Source organism: Oxyura jamaicensis, chromosome 1 (genome assembly GCF_011077185.1).
Source record: "Oxyura jamaicensis isolate SHBP4307 breed ruddy duck chromosome 1, BPBGC_Ojam_1.0, whole genome shotgun sequence".
In the NCBI taxonomy this organism is placed as follows: domain Eukaryota; kingdom Metazoa; phylum Chordata; class Aves; order Anseriformes; family Anatidae; genus Oxyura; species Oxyura jamaicensis.
The window spans coordinates 138,388,164-138,403,162 of NC_048893.1; the positions used below are offsets into that span (position 1 = coordinate 138,388,164).

The 14,999-nt window shown below is 41.4% G+C and overlaps 1 protein-coding gene across 2 annotated transcripts in view; it reads left to right on the forward strand.

The window, feature by feature from the left end:
- Positions 1 to 14,584, forward strand: part of SLC9A4 (solute carrier family 9 member A4) — a 37,956-nt gene extending 23,372 nt beyond the window's left edge. Inside the window, exons 9-12 of one of the 2 annotated variants that reach the window (XM_035316450.1) lie at positions 4,340 to 4,436; positions 6,571 to 6,729; positions 7,340 to 7,427; positions 11,526 to 14,584. In XM_035316450.1, the coding sequence (XP_035172341.1) occupies positions 4,340 to 4,436; positions 6,571 to 6,729; positions 7,340 to 7,427; positions 11,526 to 11,827 (646 nt within the window). In that variant the 3' untranslated portion in view covers positions 11,828 to 14,584. The remainder of the gene's footprint in view (positions 1 to 4,339; positions 4,437 to 6,570; positions 6,730 to 7,339; positions 7,428 to 11,525) is intronic. The other variant, XM_035316459.1, reaches the window with a different exon arrangement.
- The last annotated feature ends 415 nt before the right edge of the window (positions 14,585 to 14,999 follow it).

The following is a 14,999-nucleotide window of genomic DNA, read 5'->3' on the forward strand; positions in this document are numbered from 1 at the left end:
TCTTCACCCTTTCTGGAGCAGAGTGGGACAGAGGGAATGCAATAAAAATCAGGCAACACACAAGGAATTTTGTAATTTTAACAGAAAAGCATGAAAAAAAAAAAAAGTTATGGGAATTTTCCTTTGTTGACAGATTGAAAATTACTTTTTTTTTTTTTTTTTTTTTTTTTTTAATGATGGGCAATTCAGAAGAAGCTGAACAAGCCAGGTGTAAAGGCCACTCTCACTGCTTTGAATCACAGCAGTGGTTCAAGGAGGCAGTAACCTTCAGTGTGCTGGCCAATGGGTTTTACTCATCACTGCCAGCTGGTGAGAGAACTGAAGGAGAGGCTAGAGAAAAGGTCTTGACTCCAATATCCCAATAAGAAGAGAACAGTTTTCCTTCTAGCATTTGCAGTTTTTGTTATTGGATTTTCAGTATGGGAGATGAGGATTTTACACCAATCTCTCTTGAAACTGTTTGGCATAATCACATCAAAATTCATCTGTTTTCTTGAAACTGATGTCAGCTTGCAGTGTAAGACCTAGCCCTTTTCTTTCTAAGTCATTCTTTGCTGAATGGATGATATTAAAAGAGATTGCATGTCTGTCAGGCTCCTTTCTGTCTGCTGTATTCCCTTAACTGCTCTGAGCCAAGAGTAAATGTGCAAGGCTGGTAGACAGTCTACAGCAAACAAACCACTTTCCTCTTCTTTTCTTGAAAGAAAGAGAAAATAAGACAAATTGCTTTAGAGTAGTTCAGAAATTCTCTCCTGAGATAAGCATTTAGACTGAAAAATATTCTATAATAAATAGAATATGACAGACTAGGTTTTGCCATCTTTACTTTAAACTGTAATAAAATTCCACTGTGCATCAGCCTCTGATTTACAGATTTTCCTCCTGAGACAGACTTTTAAAAAATAAAATGTCACTTAAAACAAAACAAAACAAAACAAAAAACACAACAACAACCTGTGACTCAGAACCTTTCTGATCCTTGGAGGCTGTGAGAGTGTTAGGAAAATACAAGTTTTCACAGCTCTGTTCTTCAGTAGGTGTCCACTGGAGGAGACAGGATAGTGAGATAGTTGTGTCTTTGATCTGAGACAATGCAGCAGTTCTTATAGCTCCATTCTCCTGAGTGATTTAAGTAAATCTGCTAAAATGTTTCTTAATGGAAGCATGCATAAATGATTTGATTTTTCCCATTGAGCTGGTTTATAACTAAGCTATCCTCAGTCAGCATACAAAAACCTGGCCTTGAGCAATGGCGATTTGAAATCATATTCCAACCTATATCATGTATAGCAATATTTGTGGTGCTATAGTATTAAAAAACTCATCAGCATTTCTGATCACTTCTGCAGCATTTAGGGACATGAGGGGAAATAGTCTATAACAATCAAGGCAGATGTCCATCACTGCGGATAAACTCGGTGCTCAGAAATTGCAGTCATGCTGGTGGGAATCCTGCAGGTGGAGTGGGTATTCAATATGCACTAAGCATTTCCAGTGCAGATTGGGGAAATTTGTCCATGGGCCATGTGACAAAGAATACACATGTAAATGAAAATGGAGCATTATGTTATGATGGCTTGGAGAATATTAACCTTAGAAATTAAGAATTTTGAAGACAAAAGCAGAGCCAAGCAAATATTATCAAAACTTTTTTTGTATGGTTGTATTTTGGAATTACACCCTAGGAATGCCCATTAGAGAGATAGAGATGAACCAACTCTGAATTTAATTAATGCTGGATTCATATTACTGCATTCTGACTTGTGTAACAGTAAATCTTACAAAGTATCAATACAGTCGAGATCAGAATAAAATGACATTTTATCATTTGTGATGGTGCAGCTGTGGAAGAGCTGTGCCTGGTGAATGCTACTTCCTTCATAGGACTAAGTGAAGATTGGTGGAGAGTTCACAATGTTCAAAATTTTGGATATAATACATAAAAAATAATTTTACAAGCATTGTGGAAGGAATTTTATTTCCTCCATGTATCAACTATCTCCATGTCTAAGAAGAGATACTGTCATGATCCTCAGTATGCAGAGAAAGTCAGTTTCCATGGCATATTATCATTTCAATATTTTCTTTGCAACTATATTGCCTGTGCCTTTCTTTGTCATTAACATTCTAAAGGTTTTGATAAGAACAAAGAAATAGTTTCAATAAGGGTTGCTTTATGGATTTGGTTATATACCTTTAATTTTTTTTTTTAATGTATTATGTAGTGGAAAATTTCAAAGCAACCCATTCTTTATTACCATACATATGTCTTGTTATCAATTTTGTAGGTTAATATCTAAACCAATGAAAAGAATTCACACTTTTTATTTCTGCTTCAGAACAAGGCACATTATCTTCATGCTCTTGCTATTCCAGCTCAGCAAAACTCAGGGGAATTTATTGATTTTATTTAAGTCACTTTAAAAGATACAGAATAAGCCTTTAAATGACTTAGGAGTGGCCTCCTCTTCTGTACTGGCATGTGGACAGGTCAGGGATGCAACTGAAAAGGTAAAGAGATTTTCTGATGTCTTTTGCTGAAGTTCTGCCCACCACTTTTCCTAGTTATTACCAACAGCAAGGTGTAAAGACCATATCATATGGAGACATTTGGTGAAGTGAGGATGTGAGAGGCAGTTACTCCCTGTGACATTTACACCACGTGCACTGACTATGGATGTTCAATTTGCATTACACATGCTGCATTTTATAGACCAGTACTGGTTGACCAGCTGATTGCAATTAGATTGCCATTAGTCCCCAGTGGCCATGCTTGAGTTTGTTTTCCCAGGTGTACCTTAGCACCTCAGTCCCTCCCTTGTCCAAAAAGAGAGAAGCTAGGGGCTGCTGACAGCAGAGAGGCTGGTTTCCTTTCTTGGAAAGTAGCATACATGGGCTGTCCTTTAGCCTAGGACACGCCAGACCCAGTATGGAATAGAGGTGCATTGAAAGTGCTCACCTGGGAACTTGGAGGCATCCCTGGATCCTTTCAGTGGTAACCCTGAGAGATGAAGGCAAACAAAAAGCTAACTAACTAACCAACCAAAAACACGAGCTGGACTGGAATTATGTGGTTGTGGTGGTAGTGATCTTTCTTCCCTTCTGGTAAATATCTAGGTTTGTTGTTGTTGCTGGTGCTGAGAACTAATCTGTGTCAATCATACATTTGTTGGGAAGGATTTCTCAAAGCCAGGATAAGATTTCTAGTCAACGCCAGAAAAAGAGTCCATTTCTCTCTGTGTGTCTTGTTAGCTTATAGCACAAAATTGTGGTAACATTGTTCAATTAGCTGCAATTGCAATAATCAAACCTTTTCCATATGATTACAGTATAATCTTAGTTTTGTTTGAATCTAACTTCCTTTGCCATTACAAGTTATTTTATTTTAGAGGGAGTAAAAAATAAATGTACACAAAGCTCTGGCAATACTGTATGTTGATAATAATCCCTTCCTTAATTGCACAATTTGCAGACAGAACTTAAAGGACATCACTGAGTGAAAATAAAGATTTACAATAAAATTTTAAACAAGAGAAAAGAAAAAAAATGGAGAAAGGGAAAAAACAGAAACAACAAGATGAACTCAGACTGATTCATCCTGGATGATGACTATCTATTTCCCTTTCTTTGCTTGGGAATTGAGCCGAACACTAACTCTCACACAGATTGACTGATTTAGCAGGTCCAGTTAACATTTCACAGCAGCCTTCATCCATTGTTTTGCTAGTGAAAAGGCCAGGCAGTTACAAATGACCGTGAGCTTCTTGTCCCAGTTTGCTAAAAATGCAAAGATTACTATCTTTTAGGTAGTTCTTTCATTTTAAGTGGAGAAATGGGCTTAGTACCAAGGAAATCCTGTATGTTCTCTTACGAGCGATCTTTTGGACTCTTTAGTCAGGGTGTGCTTTTTTTCTGAAGGATGTGCTGCATTTTCTCAGAGGAGTTAAAACCAGCAGGACAGCAAGGCCCAGACTGTTACACCATGGTGAAGAACAGATTCAAACAGAGGAGGAAATTGCAATACCTTCCTGTTGGTTGCCCAATCTAATCCTTAATTATGTACTTCCTTCTAAAGCTCTTTGAAAGACAGGGAGAATTTCTGCTGTCAGCTCTATGAAGGCTGTGGGTCCACTCTGACTGCCCAGTATACTGATAAAACCTGGGAAGGAGCCAAGCCTGACATTGTTCATGCAGCTTAGGATGATTTTGTGCCATCACTTGTTAATGAACAGCTCTTCACAGTCTTTGGTCCTAATACTAAAAGCAGCTCATGGATCATTTCGTAGCACTAGCATTTAACCAACCTAATGTCATCATTAAACTTCTCCTTTATTTACAGGAGCTGTAGAAATCGGCATGTGCACAGGCTCTCCCCTGCTGAGGTGGAGTCCATGAGAAATGTCCTGACACATAACCTATACCAAGTGCGACAAAGGGTGCGTGAGTCGCCTTCTATTGCGCAGTGTTTGCAGAAGAAAAGCTCTTGTTTGCCCTCCCCACCTCATGGCAAGGGCAGTGTTAGTGCTGGGACCAGCCCATGGCTGCACAAGGAAGGAAAGGAGGCCAGCCTCAGAGCTTGCTACTCAGTGGAAAATAAAAAAAGCAGGTTTTTCCATCAGCTTTTCACCCTGAGAGCAGCAGGAAAATCCAGGAAAATCCAGGAGTGAGCTGTAGAGGTCAGGCTTCCCTCACTGTACAGCTACCTGCGTCTCATAAACAGCCTTTCTGAGGCCTCTGGATGTCCCTGGACAAGGCTGGCCTCCCAGGTCCTCTCCCCGCATCACGTGTGACCTGCTTCTGCTGGGGTGCTCCCACAGCCTCACGCCGTAGCTCATACGGTGTATTTTCAGCAACAGGCAGCACATTTTCCAAGCAACCCACCCGTAGTGGAGCCTTAAGACCAAAAGGTGTGACAAGGCCCCTTGGGGACCCCCAGCTTTGCCAATGCCTGGGAAGCTGGGTTGGTGGCGGATGCCCCATGTGGCGTGGCAGTGGGGTGGAGGCGAGGGGGGCCGGCAGCTTCCCAGCACCCCCAGTCTGGCAGGGCTTCAATCACTCCCAGGCTGGCAGGGCTTCGTGGGAGGCAGCAGGATGGCGGGTCGCCAGCAGCCGCCAAACTCTGCTGCGGAGGTGGTAAACACCGCATGGCCCAAAGTCAGCTGAGAGGCAGGCCCGTGCGCCCTCCCCCTGCGTGGGAGTTACAGTTTCCCCTCGCCAAAAGAGGAAAAAAAAAAAAAAAAAAAAAGTTCCACCTCCTCCAGAGCTTGGTTTTACAAGCTCCCCTCCTCCAAAAAGCTTAGCAGAGATTTGTTTTGCAGGAAATTGTACTGGTTTTGATGCAGACCAAGTTATCCTATCTGCTTAATCCAGTCTTGGGCCCTGACAATGTAACAGTGCTCTCATGCAGCAAACAGTGGGAGAGGATATATTAGTGTAACCTTGAAATTATGCAGATAAACCAAGCTAACTCCTGTAACACACATTTGCTAGAAAATGCTGGGCCCTGCTCATTTAAATGTGTCACTATTATTATGATATTCATTCCCAATATTGTTTGATTTGCCATGGCCAATTATCCTTATGATATTAATTTCTTATCTTTCCAGCAACAATTTGCATATATGGCTGCCTCTTAGCTGAAATGACCTCTCTCTCTTCAAAATCAATTACAGTAATGACCATTAGTGCCAGTCACTTCCTATGTGGCATTGAGTTCTGTGTGCTTTGGAAATAAAAGGTTGGAAGTAAAATAATACTACTTCTAATACTTCACTTTAAACTTTGAAGGCCTGATCGTGCTTTGACTTATCCGAGCAACTTTACAAGGACCTATTCCAGTCAGGTTAAGATCAGATTCTGCATTTGAAGAGACTTTTATAAACTGAAATGATTCTTTCTCTTTTAGGCAGGGAATTATTATCTTTCCCTTCATTTAACAAGAAGAAAACAATACATTAAAAATATTGTCCTAAAAACTGTTGAGCTTTAGGGTAACGTTAAGGTGTAATTTGTCTAAATATGGAAAGGAAACTGAGCTGTGCATCTCCTTCTGGAGATGTACTCTTAGCATCGTGTTTACCTCCCAGTCATGTCTGCAACTTGCTCTGGCTCAGTAGTATGAGTACCAAGGCTCAGAGGTGGGCTAACCAGCTTTTTGTCTCTTGGGACCTGCCTCCTATCTGTAGCTCCCAACTGCATGATCAGAGGAGGGCTGAGGGGGAGGTAAAGCCCAGAGGTGTTAACAGGCTAGTGTAGGTGGATACGTTTTATGGTGCAGTTCAAGAAGGTATGAGTCTATCAAAAAGAGCATCAAAATGCAGCCCCAGAGGTAGTACAGTCAGCTGGGAGGGGGGTCATATTGTCCAGGGCTTACAGCTGTGCTCATACGTCCTCATGCCTTGCTGTGCAGAGTGAGGTTAGTGTGAGGCTATGTTTCTCCATGAGTTGCCAAAAGGACCTGTGGCAAGTCAGTGGTGTGCCCTTGGCCCTGTGCCCGACAGGGCTGTGCAGCTTTATCTAATTAACATTGTGAGTGCAAAGGAAACTAACAGGGTGCCCTTTCTGTTACAGGCACCGTCATACAACCGCCACAACCTGCCCACCAACACCAGCGAGAAACAGGCCCAGGAAATCCTCATCCGTCGGCAGCACAGCCTGAGGCAGAGTTGCAGGAAGGGAAACAGTTTACCTTGGGGTAGACCGGTACCTGTTATGCAAACCACTGTTCAAGTAATCAAAACACAGAAAAAAAATCCTCTGCTTTTCTGTAAATAGGGAAAGAGACACATTTCTGTATGCTTTTTACAACAGTTAAAATGGGTACTCTCCCCAGTGCAGCACCTAAGAAGAAAGGGTTCCACTTAGCATGTGGACAGCCACATTTTTTATGTCCTACCTCTATATGTCATCTTGTCACCTGAATAGGGGTGTTTTACAGTCAGTAGAGAGAAATATGCTCTTCTAAGATTCACCTTTCCTATTTCAGGTGACAAGTATGAATAAAATGGAATTCTATCCAGCAAGAATTTATTTCTATTCTTTAACAGTGATTATCTCAGCTATGCTATCCAATGCCTACATTTGGTCAAACAAATCTTACCTTACTGATCCAAAGCTCAAACTACAGTGTCAGGGTGTCAAGGGCTTTGGATCAGGCCTTTTGTGAGACTACAAGCTCACATAGGTGTGATTATACCTTGCTTTTTACATGCCAAAACAATGAAAGTTACATTATTTTACTACTTATAGACATAGTATGCAAATTTTAACCAACATATAGAGGTAGGGAGATTTTCACTGGAGCTGAAGCTGAGTTCAACCCATGTCTGTCTGTACGCAGGCTAGCACCACGGGCACACGCTACCTCTCCTTGCCGCAGGGCCACGGCCAGCCCACTTGGCGAAAAGCCAGGCACGTTACTTTTACAGGTAATGGAAATGCTTTATACTCTACACTGCTCCATCTGTGTAAAATACTTGGCCAATTGTTTTGTGGATTTAACAGTACTCAATGAATACTGCCATGGAAATCCCTGGTCTCTTTAAATGAGTTACACCCTTCTCTCCTATCTTTTTATCTGTGCCATTTATATGGTCATGACTGCTGCAGTTTCAGTCTTGTTCCAGCACCACCTACTTTTCTCTTTTTTTCTTCTTGCACAAATTCTCCTCTGATCCCTGAAGTTTGACCTGGTCATGAGGGCATGTGCATAAGCCCAAGAAAGCAAATTATCTGTTTCCTGTAGCCCCACAGACACGGCTGCATGCAGAACTGTAAGGAGATGCTGATGCTGATAGCCTGACAGAGGCAAGGCTGACATAGAGCCATGCCCCAAGGGCCGGTGGGCAGTGAAGCTGAGCAGAAGTTCCCAACAGCATGCCCACACACTGTAGTTCAGTGTATGTATGCACACACACACAACCAACCAACCTAAGCAGCACAGTGAGTACAGCACACATGCAAACACGCAACACCAACGGCATCGTCCTGTTCCCTTCTCTGGCTGATCAGGATGAAGAGCTAGTAATGTAAAACTGTATGCATGCACAAGTGCATACACATGCACTGTAGATCCCTCCATAACTGGCTTTGGCCACCCAGTCTTCCTCCTTGCTGGTTCCTGGGTCTCCCCTGGCCCTGCACGCAGAAATACATATGTACAAACCAGTCTCTCTGGTACCTGGTCTAGACCGTAGCCCTACTAGTAGCCACCCACAGACCCCATGTTCTCTCCAGTCACTGGTCTGGATCTCCTGGTCCATCCAATAGCTAACTCACAGCCCTGCCCTCTTCAGTGTCTGTCCCATAGTCATGTTGGTTGCTCCAACACTTGCTTCCCAAGCCTCTTCTCCTATTAAGTGGCTCCTCTGGCTTGATGATTGCTAGTGGTTTTGCACTGATATATACCCACACAATATGAGTGGGCCCCAGTCCGTCTGGTTGCTGGCATTCAGACCTTCATGCACATGTGCACACAGTATAGGGAGCTGCTCACCCAGGAAAACAGACACATGTGGAGTTTAATGAGAAGACAGAAAAAAACTGTCCTGATCTGGCACAAGGCATGGCCAGACACATGTCCTGACCAGCCTCTGTTTAAATGTATCCATCCCCTTTCGATCCCCTTTTCCTTCTGTTTTACTGCACTTGTCCCATGTTCCCCAAACCACCCTAGTTCCTTCCTTTACCCACCTTTTGTTCTTTTCCTAAAGATCTCATCATAAGTCTTGTATGATCCCCAAATACTTTCCCCTGGCATCCTGGCAATTACCTGGTCTCTTCTTCCCTTTCCCAGCTTGCTCTCTGTGATCTTTCCGTAGTAATTGTATTTATATTGTATTGTGGACATAGAATAACTCAAACGGTACTGAGACTAGCTGGTAAGTTTGTCCAGAAATACCAGTATTACTACTACAGAATACCACCCATCCGTAAACCCTAAATAAGGAGACAGAGATCAAGGATTGAGCAACACTGAATTGCCCAAGGAGACATAGCAGGACAGTGTCAGAGAAAGCATGGAATTTAGGACACTTGTATGACCATCATCATCTCCCTATATAATTTTCCTGACTCCTTTATGAGTTTTTTATGTGACCCTGAAATACAGTTGGGTACCTCTGAAAATTACTTTTCATTTCTGCAAAATTAGTTACAGTGATTGAAAGCATATTTTTAATCATCATCTTTGTACCAAAACCTGAACAACAAAGTTTCTTTCCTGCAGGTGCAAAACTATTTTCTTTCTTCTCTTTCTGTTTTGCTCTGAAAGAGATGAAAGCAAAACAGATCTGTGTAGGCAAACCATCCCCTTGGTGCTGTGCACCCACACGTGGTGGAGGCAGAACAGAAACTCATAGGATCTATTCAGAGGGGAAGATCAAAGTTACTCAAGGGGATTTTTATTTTTATTTCTTTATTTTAAAGAGCTGGTTATTTTCTGTTCTGTTTGTCAGGATGTGGGGGATATGTGTCTTTGAGTCTTTCTGAAAGACTCACATTGTTCTACACAGCAGCCTCAGACCTAAAAGCATTTCAGATGCTTTCAAAGGACCAAGTCCTGGTATCACAAACAGGCATGTTATTTTAGTGGGGTGAGGCATAAATCCTGAAGCAGTGAATGTAGGTACATTTTTAGTAATACTCAGCTCTACATTTGAGACCTGCCTTGTGATCTGTTTGAATAATTGGACTTCTTGGCTTGGTTTCTGGCATCCTAAAACTCCATAAAATATTCTGTACTGTTCTTGTGAAAAACAAATATATATCAAATTCAAACCTGAACATGTTCTCTTATAATCTCTGTACAACATATACTTCAAAATGAACTCATTTAAATCTTGTCTTAATGCTTCTTTTTTGTTTCTACCAGAGTACAAGGTTTTCCTACTATTAAAGGGGACTTGCTGTGAATTATTAGATGAAAGGGAAAACAGGGTGGGGAGTAATAAAAGTATATAAATCAAATAAATCAAATAGTTTAGAGTTTAGTGTTCTTTACTTTGAAATGAACATTCAGTTAACATTCTATGATTCTATGATCATCTCTGGTCCCTAGAGTACCATTCACACCACTTGAAAAGTCTACATCAGGAGGAAGACACAATAAACTCCTCTCATATAATCAATATTAGGGTGAAATGAATTGCAGTTGAGAACTGAGAAAAGAAATACAGGAAACAGAATGACAACTTCATGTAAACACATATACCTTTAGAGAGAGAAATGCCACTTCTCTATGCCTGGAAGTCCTCCTGGAACAAGCACTCTTCAGTGAGCTTCTTTTAACTCATACATAGCATGTGCAGAAATTTCAGTAACCAAGAGGACAGAAGTGACTACAAATAGATCCTCAGACTGACTAACAGCTCTTCCTGCTTTTCATAAAAGTGAATGATTTCTTTGGCAGTATACATCAATCAAAGCTTGTAGCACTGATGTCCTTCTTGTAGACTCTGAAGTCCTTCTCAGGTGTCTTGTAGCACTAAGTAGAAGTCCTTCAAGTCTGAAAATATCTATCCTGTCTTATTGCTCATGGGGCACCTGTGGTATGCCTACATGGTCTAACAGAAGCAGGTTCTGCTGTTAAAGAAATCTGTGCCCGTGATCTGCGGAGGTAAGTGCCGGTGCATGTGTTCTTGCGTTGTGCCAACTGTGCAATAAACACTAGCTTAGAATAACTTAATAGTTATTAATCTGCAATAACCTGATCAGTTTTGACTGTGTGACTGTATCCAATACATGTGAGCTTTACCTGCAGCAGGATATGGTCGAAATTTTATTATTTATGGTCCTTTGTCTTTATCTCACCAAACTTCCCAGTTTGTTAGGAGTTGTTTCTTAAATTAACTGACTAATATGTGTGTAGTCAGACTAGAAGTGGCCCTAATAAAAGTAACAAAGTCTATTTTGTAAACTCTACAGAATAAAAGAGTTAGGGCCTATCACAGTCACATTTTAATTGTGTACTTGGAGCACTGCAAGCTGGTAGGAGCAGGTCTGACACACCCAATGTAATCAAAGCGCCCTAGAGTCAAACTCCTAGTTTCGGGTGAAACTGTTTTCTTCCCAGTTGTTAACCACAGGTGACTGGTTATCTTGATTCTCAGTGGTGCTAGAATCATCTTCTTAGCGGGTTTTACAATGATTGTCAACTCTGGCACTAGATATACTTGTGATATTGGTTGAAAGGTACATAAAGGAGCGATATTGCCCTGTGAAGGCATGAGCTGCTTTGTGAGGTGTGGAAAGATACCTGAATGTTCTCTTTCACTGGGGTTTCAGAGTAGAGGCAAAATCAATAACATCTCTTAAACATCAGCTTTGGTATGAAAATAAAGATCTAGGGTTATTTTTAGTTCTTGACTGCTCTCTTATTCTATAGTAATTATTTAAAATGATTCCATTTTAGGCTTTAAAACCATAATGCTGAATAGTGTTGAATACCTTTCAATTGTCCTTGCCAATATCATGGTGTTTCTCTTTTCTCTGCATCATCGCATTAATTCTTTGTCTTTTTCCTTCAGATCACCCCAGAAGCAACTCTGAGGCTGGCATCCCAGTAAGGTTCAGACCCCAGCCCCGACTACGGCCGCTTGAAACAAAGCACCGCCAGGAGGAGCTGATTCCAATGGCACGCTTAGACAGACGTGTCTGCCCATCCAATTTCTCAGGTCAAAGAGGAAATTCAATCAGTCAGCATTGTTTCACCAGAGCAGACAATCTAGCTCTAATGCCAAAGACTCGACTCACTGGGGGAGAAGTTGAGGAGTATGAGTCAGAAGAAGAGACAGAAACAATGGCACCAGCCAGGCCATTAGACATATGAGGAGTAGAGAAGAGTGGTGTTCACATCTCTAGGGTCCTCTGCGTGCTGCTCTAGAGAAAATAACGGAGCTCTTATATAAACCAAACCACAAATTTCCTTTTGGGAAATTCTCAAATTCTCATTCTCGTATCACTTTCAAACACTGTATCAAGGTACTTAGTGGCTCAGAGAAGACTCAAATTCTTATATGTTTATATCAAGTTTACTTTTCAACAAAACACTGTAGGAGAGAGGGGAACATGATCTTTGTAGAGGTTTGGACATGGATTTAAATGACAAAAGTTGGGCACAGGTGGTACTATAGCTGGGAGCTGATATTGTCTTCCTCTGTGCTGTATTATGACTTAAAGCTGGGTGAAAGAAACACTGAAGGACATGGTTAAGACATGGGTGCCCAAATTGGTAACTTCAATTTGCCTAGAGGTTTGGATGTCAGATTAGCAGAGATATTTCAGGTATAAGTGAAAAACAGGCATGTTTAGGGCACCTAAATGTCATTGAAGATGCCTAAAAGGGTACTTAAATCAAACGGGTACTTTAATGGACATTTGCAGCACTTGAATGGCATCTCAGGTTTTGGCTTTACAAAAGTGCTTCAAGTCAGTTTCTGTGAAGGTTCATGGCTCCTGTGACTTCAACCAACTTCAGCATGGAGACACCTGTCACCCATCTACAGTTGTTTTGGATGAAGAAAGGAGGCATCCTGGTACTTACAAATCCAGAGAGAACTCTTCAGCCAGGGGTGCTATAGGAAGGCTAACACAAAGCTCAACAGTTTCATTTGCAAACATGGGGCTGCAAGAATATGCACAGTAGTCCTGCGATTATAGCTGTATAGCTGAAGCAGGAGGCTTCAGTCATGGAGCATCTAACTTCCATCCCTCACTCCCACCTTGCTGTGGGGCGCCCAAATTTCTAGACCACTCTTCATGCTGAAGCATTACAGATGGAAAGCAAGAGACTGGGACAAAAGACGAAAGAGATCCTGACTTTGTAGCCTGCTGGCCAGCAGGAAACAAGGGCTCTGTGTTGTGCTCCCAGGTTTTTAGGGTATTTGTCTATATGTCGCACAGAGAAGCATTTATTAAAAAAGCAAAAATAACCAGGGGCATATGCACTGGATCCCCTGACTCCCCAGCCGACTGAGCTCCCTTCCAACTGGCTCTTTGTACCCATGCTCTAGTCGCAGAAGTGGAAATCCATAGTGGTAAGTGGGAGGCAAGAAGCTATGGAAGCTTGGGTCATTTTGGATAAAGTCTAAAACGCCAGCCAAAAATGCCAGTCACCTACTGCCTGTGACAGAGCTTCTTTCTGCAAAATGGAAGAAGCATCATTACCGTCATGTCTTAAAACTGTGAGTAGATTTTATGCAAAGGAATGATTTGAGTCCAGAAGTCCATAAACCCACTCTTGCAGCTGCACTAAACTCAGCTCTGCAGCTGAGAAATGCACAAAGTTCAGTCATGCTTTCTTCATATTTCACTTTCTCTCCTCCACTCAAAGCTCACTTAACTGCACAATTTGAGGTTTGTAAATGGTACTGCAAGAATCAAAGAGGTTAGAATTAGTGATCAGAGTTCCACCTTTCTGGTTTTGGGGGAGGATCTTACTGTTATGAGCACTTGGCATGTCTTAGTCCAGAAGACCTTTGAGTTGTAAATGATGACTTCATCATATTTCATACAATGGATTTCTTATTCAAGACAGGTAGCATCTAAACTAAGAGAATAGGAATGTACCACCAAAGGAAAAAAATAAAATAACTTTCCTCCCTTTTTCTCAGGTTTCAAGTTTTATATTTAGCAGGTTATAACAAATCATCTATATTGAAATTGTACAAAGATTTCTGAATCTGTTCTGTTTGCTTTTCCTCATTGTGCCAGAGAAATTATTTAGCTTCCTTTTATGAAAGGATAGGTTTTGGCTTTTGTACTGATAGTGAGCAAGCAATCAAATACAGTTCTGTACCTGAAAATCAACAAATAAATTCAGCTCCACCAAAAGAAGTGCTCCACATAGTTTTTGAACAAAAACCCTGTGCCAGCTCTCAAGCCTATAGCAAGTTATATCACATACAATAAATCTCAATGAAAATATTATTTTAAGAAAAAAGAGTGATCATACCAAATCAGGTCTTAAATTGCACTATGAGCTACCCAGTTGCCATATTAAATTTAACTGAGGGCAAAATTAGCTCTTGTGTGAGTGGTCCTTAGGCCACACAGCTGATGTAGATACATGGAAGGGGGGAACAGAGGGTTGGGACCTGCTTCTGCATTGCAGAGTCAGGAGCCAGTGGGATCACCAAAAGTAGCTGGTGGGAAATGTGGACTGGAGGCAATCTTTGGAGACAGGAATGAACAGAAAGTGGTACCCTGAGAGGAGGGTAAAGGTGGGATAGTGTTTTGTCTTCAAAGGGAGGCTTAGGAGAGAGATTAAACAGAGGAATTACTGTGAGCTGCAAATTCAGCACTTCCTTTTTTAAGAAGATTTAATGAACGGGTTGTCTGGGGGAACTGGACAGATACAAACTCTGTGTGAGATGAGGAAGGCTAATGGAATGTCTGGAGTGACATGGAAAGGGACTAGACGTGCATTGTGAAATCACAGTTTTGTCAGGGTATTTTTGAAAGGAATGCTTAAAACTGCTTACCATGTTCTCTATTAAATGCCATAAAAGTTGTTGAGTATTTATATAGCTACACATAATAAGTAGGGAGCAAAGGATTCAGCTTGCAGTGGCCATTTGTATTAGAACTGGAGAAAAAAAAAAAAAAAAAAAAAAAAAAAGTCTTTCTGAAATACAAATAAAGCTAGTGCATGGGTAGGGTCACAACTCCCACTTTTGGTTCCTTGCTAATCTTTCCTTTTAAGAAACCAGTGAGCCAGAACTTTAGAGAGTGTGAAGCCACAGAGCATCCAGCAGTTAATAGAGCTGTCCCAGCTTCTGTAGTCTGTCCCCCAAACTTGTTAAGTCTATTTTTGGTTTGCTTTCCTAGCAATTAGAAAGTAGGACTGGAAGAAAATTTCTTTCTGTGCCATTAGTCACTGTTAATGGGCTTGCTGGCCGTTAGCCAAGAAACCATGCTGCAGATGCCTGTAAAAAATATGTTCCAATATATAACGTTGCACTGCTTATTTGTTTTCACAGGTATTTCATACTTGTGGGAAA